At 49.7% G+C, this 6,725-nt stretch overlaps 1 protein-coding gene across 1 annotated transcript in view; it reads left to right on the top strand.

Moving 5' to 3' along the window:
* The first annotated feature begins 2,315 nt into the window (after positions 1 to 2,315).
* The window catches only part of Spns3 (sphingolipid transporter 3 (putative)), a 55,371-nt gene continuing 50,961 nt past the window's right edge, over positions 2,316 to 6,725 (top strand). Inside the window, exons 1-2 of the mRNA XM_027426819.2 lie at positions 2,316 to 2,526; positions 5,984 to 6,049. Coding sequence (XP_027282620.1) covers positions 2,316 to 2,526; positions 5,984 to 6,049 — 277 coding nt within the window. The remainder of the gene's footprint in view (positions 2,527 to 5,983; positions 6,050 to 6,725) is intronic.

Raw genomic sequence — 6,725 nt, 5'->3', positions numbered from 1 at the left:
CCACCACATCATCCTGGGCTGGGCCTAGGCTCTTCCCCATGTGTCCAGGCCAAGAGTGCATCCCTTCACGTGGGATGGGCTCTTAAAGTCCCTTCTTACACCAGGGAAAAATACTAATCCACTACCAGGGGTCCCCTAGAGTGCAGAGGCCTCCTCATTGACATCCATGTTCAGGGTTCTGGATCAGTCCCGTGCTGGCCTCCCAGACAGCAGTCTGGGGTCGATGTGCTCCCCCTTGTTCAGGCCAGCTGTTTCTGTGGGTTTCACCAGCCTGATACCGCCCCTTTCGATCTTCATTCCTCCCTCTCTGCAACTAAGTCCCAGAGTTCAGTTCAATGTATATCTGTAGATGTCTGCCTCTGCTTCCATCAGCCACTGGATGAGGGCTCTAAGGTTCAGGCACCCGCCGCAGGACAGAGGGCAAAGTGTGGACCACACACATTTTTTTTTTTTTTTAAGCTGGGTATGGTGGCACACACCTTTAATTCCAGTACTCAAGAAGCAGAGGCAGAGGCACACATATCTCTGTTTTGTATCTAGCTGAAACCCTGCACCATGACCTGTGCTGGGTTTCTCACCTGGAGACACCCAATGTCATCTGTCCAGAAGTGGCTATCTTCACACTTGAGACAAAATGTCTGATCCTTTGCTATGAATTTTTTTTTTTTTTTTTTGAGACAGGGTTTCACTATGTAGATTTCACTGGCTTGGAGCTTTCTATGTATGTAGACCAGGCTGGCCTCAAACTCACAGAGATCTGTCTGCCTCTGTTTCCTGAGTGCTGGGATTAAGTAAATGCATGAGCCATTATGCCTGGTTGTTCATGCCTGTATGTTTTTAAAAAGTTATCGAGTGTGCATGTTTCAGTGTGCTAGATGTATGTGGAGACACGTGTACCATGGCACGTATGTTGAGATCAGAGGACAACTTGTGGAGTTAGTTCTGTCTTTCTGTCTTTATCTGAGTTTGGGATTGAACTCAGATTGTCAGGCTTCACAGAATGCGCCTTTATCTCTTAAGCCACCTCACTTTTTGTTAATGTTCTTTTGTTTTGAGACAGGTTTTCTCTCTCTCTCTCTCTCTCTCTCTCTCTCTCTCTCTCTTTCTCTCTCTCTTTCTTTCTTTCAGACAGGGTTTCTCTGTGTAGCTTTGAGCCTATCCTGGCACTTGCTCTGCAGACCAGGCTGGCCTTGAACTCACAGAAATCCGCCTGCCTCTGCTTGAGACAGGTTTTCATGTAGCCTGGGCTGGCCTTAAAATCACCATGTAGCTGGGGATGGCCTTGAACTCCTGATAGTCTTGCCTCTACCTCCCAAGTACTGGGATTACAGGCATGGGCCACCACTGATGGCTTTGTATATTTTGTCTAGTTAACTTTTTTCACCCTTGCTACTACTGGTGATCAATCTGTAAAGACATTTTAGTCTCATGCTGTTACCCCGCCACTCTCTAAACATCTCCCTAGACTTATTTCCTGTTGATGAAAAAGCATTTATTTTGTTGTGTATGTGTGTGAGAAAGTGTGTGTGTGTGTGTATGTGTGTGTGTGTGTGTGTGTGTGTGTGTGTGTGAGAGAGAGAGAGAGAGAGAGAGAGAGAGAGAGAGAGCACTCCTGCAGCTGCACATGAACTTGAACTTGTGTGCCTTAGTGTGTGTTATGTGTGGAGGTCAGAAGACAACTTTGTGGAATTCTCCCCTTTCACCACATGGGCTCTGGGAATCAAACATGTCAGCGGGCTTGGTAGTAGGTACTTTCACAGGCTGAGACATTTTGCCAGCCCCCACTGAGTAGTTTTACATAAGCTGTCTCTGTGTCTCCAGCTCCTTCTGTTTTCTTGTTCTGTTCTCCTGGGCTGTTTTCTTACTGACTCTTCTGATGGTCTCCTGGATAACCCCCCATACCTGTATCTGACCTGGCTCATGGCTCTGCTCACAGTCCATCTCTTGCTTGCAAAGGCAAGCCAGTTTGCAGTGAGCAGAGCTTGGGGATACCGCTTCTCCTTTTCTGTACCAGAGCTTCCCTTCCTTACTGCAGCTGCTGCAGCCATAGGCTAGATGGAGGGACCACAGAACTATCCAATCACCAGTGCAATACCCTTTTTCCACAGCAGGGCTAGGAGGCTGAGTGATGAAATCCCACCGGCATGGCTGCAGTGTGCTCACACAGGACCCTGTGATAAGATGTCTAACAGTTACAGGGCGGCTGTTTTGAGGTTGAGAGGCTGGGAGCCCACAGGAAGTGACTTGGTGCCGAGCTGATGTAGCTTTGTTCAGCACCCGTCCTGACATAGAGGCTGCAGCTGGCACTGCTGGGAATGGCCACAGAGTGCATCGATCCTTGGACGGGAGGGCCACAGAGCCAGGCCCTGAGTCCAGATGGGCAGTATGGGGCCTTGGCTTCAGGTAGGTGTGTGCCTCCCTCTACATCTGCCTCCTGGAGCCTGCCCCGCTGGAGAGCATACTTGGCTGCTGCAGTTCTCTGCTATATCAACCTTCTGAACTACATGAATTGGTTCATCATCCCAGGTAAGGAGAGAAGGGGTGGCCCAGGGTGGTATATTCAGGTATTCCCCACCCTACAAGCCCATGACTGTGCACCCATGGTGGCCTTCCTCCCAGCACCCTCTCTTCTCTTGGAGCACATCTCTGGTGGTTTCACTCCTGTAAGTGGCCTCCAGCCTGTCCTGAATGGTCCCAAGCCAGAGTGGGGCACAATGTGTGGGGCAGGGACATTAGGAGGTAGTTGGATGGAATTGTGCTCTGTAGCAAAGGCCTCAGATTGAGGATGGAGCTGCAGGCAAGGTTATGAAGGGAAGGACAGCTTGGCTCAGCTCCCAAGTGAGAATGGCTCTTCCTGGGCTGTTTCTGGGGCAGCTGGCTGCTGGCCTACCTTGCACAGTTTGCCTTCCTTCTTGTAGGAAACAGGGCACAACCTGCTTCTGTCTTCTGTCACTCACTTATGTATTCCTTTGTGACTGGGATCAGCTTGATTTTCTAGTCACTCACTCATTCATTCCTTCATCTTTCCATAGTCAACCCGAATTGTGTGTGTGTGTGTGTGTGTGTGTGTGTGATACATGTTCATAAGTGTGTGTGTGGAGGTCAGAGAACCACCCTGTGGAGCCAGTGCTCTCCTTCCACCTTTATGCGAGCTCCAGGGATTGAACTCAGGTCACCAAGCTTGTTCAGCAAGTGCCTTCACAAGCTGAGTCATCTTGGCAGCCCTCTTTTCTTTTTTGAGGCAGGGTTTCATGTAACTCAGGCTAGATTCAAACTCACTATGTAGCTGAGGATGCTCTTGAGCTACTGCCATTGCCTTCTGAGAGCCAGGATTATAGGCATGCCACCACATTGATTTATGTAGTCTTAGGGATTGAAGTCAGGGTTTTGTGCATGCTAGGCAAGCATGCTACTGACTGACATCCCCAGCCTCTTTCATTTTTTTTTCTTTCTTTGTTTTTGAGGGTCTTATGAAAGACCAGGTTGCTTTTGAATTCACTATGTGGTTGAAAATGATCCTGGCCGGGTGTTAGTGGCGCACGCCTTTAATCCCAGCACTCGGGAGGCCGAGGCAGGCAGATCGCTGTGAGTTCCAGGCCAGCCTGGTCTCCAGAGCGAGTGCCAGGATAGGCTCCAAAGCTACACAGAGAAACCCTGTCTCGAAAAACAAAACAAAACAAAACAAACAAAAAGAAAAAAAAAAAAGAATATGATCTTGAACTCACAATCCTGCCTCTGCCTCCCAAGTGCTAAGATTACAGATGTGACACCATGCCTAGTCAACCTTTCATTTTCTTCATCCACGTTTCAGATTGAGCACTGTGATCAGGAGCCTCTGGTAGGACACAGGAGAAACTCAGATGTGTGGTTCCAATGGCCGGGACTATTGCCTTAAGGGGCACAGAAATAACAACCATGTAAGGCAGGGAGGTGGGGAAGGGCTGATGGTGCAGATGAGGGGGCTCAGGCCAGGCTGGGAAGCCTCCTTGAGTAACTGCATCTGCCGACCATGCCCAAAGCCAGGATGTTGAGCATCAGTTATGTGTTTAGAATAGCCAGGAACCTCTGTGGAATGAACTGGAGTCTAGGGCTGCAGACATCACCAGAGCAGGACTGTGTCTCTGAGGAGCTCAGAGGGACATGGAACATGTGCCCAGTTTGTTCTGGTGTGGGACAGAGTGGGGTGAGTGCTAGCAGATCAGCCCTGAGGATGAATGACTAAAAAACTCACACACAGGGACCGTTTGGCCTGGGCCTTGGGGACGGAGATGACTGGAAGGGCAGGGATTATAGAGATATGAGTCCAGGTAGGTAAGGGTAGTGATCAGAAGTGCCAAGAGGGAGAGAAAGCAGGAAATAATTTCCCAAAGGATGTTTGGCGCAAGATCACAGGCTTTTTGAGTGCCAGCCTGGGAGCTTGTACTTTCTTGTCCAGGCAATGGGGAACCATGGGAGAGAACCGTGAGTGGAAGAATATAATGGGATTTGGACCCTCGAAAGACTCAAGATGAGCTGAGGAGGTCAGTTCAGAGGTTACCAAAGGGGATCAGGCTGAAGGTGACAGGCCAGAACCTTGGTATGGGCTGAGAGGCTGGGAGGAATGGGAGGGGTGAGAGGCACAGAGCTGCTAGGAAGCACCACTGTGCAGCCTTCTGAGGCTTAGCCCTAAATGTAGCTCTTTCTGCCCTGTGGGCCCCCATTGGGGCTGTCAGACTCTAAGACCTGCATGCCAGGGTCACTTCCCCCTTGGGACTTCCATTGGTTGTGGTCACAATGGGGACGACCTGGAGAAGTGAAACTATGCAGGGGCTCTTGGGGACTGTTGGAGCCAGGCAGTGGTGTAGCCGCTGAGATTCTCCTGTGGGAAGAGCTCTTAGGAAGACCAGGGTGTTAGAAACTAGAACTGGCTTCACCTTTGGTCTTGGGCTATCCACAAGGTTGAGAAGATCACAGGAGACAGATCAAGGGGACTCTCCTAAAAATGGAAAATGAGTACACTCAGAGGACTTTAGGCAGCTATTTTCCTTGCTAACTTATGGTGCATATTTTTCTTTCACTCCAATGATTATGCCATCTGGTGTCATTAAAAGATAAGAAAGGGCTGAGGATGTAATTAAGTTGGTAGAGTGCTTGTTTGGCATGCAGGAAGTCCTGGGTTCCATCCGCAGCACCCCATAAAACCAGTGGGGTGGCACACTCCTGTAATCCTACTACTTGAGATAGTCAGGAGGATTACAAGTTCAAGGTCATCCTTGGCTACATAGAGAGTTTAAGGCCAACTTAGACTCTGAGGATTTTTTTTTCCCTCAAAATGATAATTTTTTAAAGTAAAACAGATATACAGCTGTGTGTGTTTGGCTGTTATGGTGATTGGGCTCAAACTAGATGAATAAATAAACTCTCCTGCCTGGTGCCTTCCGTTCTTTGATCTTCATTCACTGGCTACTGGATACCATATCAGAGGAGTGGATGTAGGGCTTCTTGGGGGGGGGCATGTGGGGACTCTTGCTCCCCTCTGTGATGCTGGATGGGGGAGCTGCTTCTGTCAGAGTCTCAATCCTTGCTCCTCTCATTCCAGCTGGACAGTCTTGGGCAGGTGGAGTCTGTGTGTCAGGCACAGTGATGGTCCCCTCCCCCTCTTTTTGAGACAGGGTTTCATGTAGCTTAGGCTGGCTTTGAAGTCTGCTGGCCTCAGACTCCTGATCCTCCTGTCTCCACCTCCTGAAGGCTGAGATTGTAGGTGTGTGCTGCCATGCTGACTTTGGTGTACATTTAGTAGGGACATGTTTCCGGCTTTTGCCGCTGTTGCTGCCATCGTTGTGTGGTTGTACATATGTACGGGTAGGTGGAAATGAGGACCATGGGCCCAGCTGCCCTGTCCTGTGCTGTGCTGCTCATCTGGGCCTGTCCCAGTCTCTGAGGAAGCAGCCTTGGAGGCCACGTGGGGGGTTACTTCCCATCAACGCTGTCTATCTGTCCCTAGGAGTGTTGCTGGATGTCCAGAAGTATTTTCACATCAGTGACAGCCATGCTGGTTTGTTGCAGACAGGTAAGGAACCAGTTCTGGACCCTGGAACAAGGGCTCTTTGTTATAGTGTGGTGGTTTCTATAGCTGGCTCCAGACCCTTAGTCTTCTGCAGGAGAGAGCTGGGGCTTGACTAGGCCCTGGAGCTGGGGAAGGCTCCTGAGTGTTCCTAGTTTCCATCCTACTTGTGGCTCAGCTGAGTATTCCACAGAGAAGCAAGAAATCCCAGTGTGAGCTTTTCTCTCACAGAGCTGAGAAATCTGACTAACAGGACTCATAGACAGGTAGACATAGACCTTGGTCCTCAGGAGGCCTCAGAAGGGCTCTGGGCCACAGAGAATCTACTAAATCAGCACCAGGGAGCAGCCGCACTCCATTCCAAGGGGCTGGTTTATGACATCATGAAACATAGGTAGGCTTAAGTGATACACACCTACATGTATGCACACAGGGATGCACATGGTCACAGCATACAACACCACATGTACACTGTGGCTCCTTTCTGCAGCCTGCCCCCCCCCCCAATTGCCCATTGTCATAGTTTCGAAGCAGGTTCTCAAACTAGGTACACGGAGCCGGACTTTTCCTGGACTGTGTGAACAGTCCTGAGAGATCTATTTCAGTCTGCCTGTTGTTTTCCTAACATGATCAGTCTGGAACAAACCTGTGCCTGGAGGGTTGGTCCCCTTTGTCATTGTCT

The sequence above is a fragment of the Cricetulus griseus genome, chromosome 7 (assembly GCF_003668045.3).
Source record: "Cricetulus griseus strain 17A/GY chromosome 7, alternate assembly CriGri-PICRH-1.0, whole genome shotgun sequence".
Taxonomy (NCBI): Eukaryota; Metazoa; Chordata; class Mammalia; order Rodentia; family Cricetidae; genus Cricetulus; species Cricetulus griseus.
This window is presented reverse-complemented; position numbering and strand designations above follow the sequence as displayed.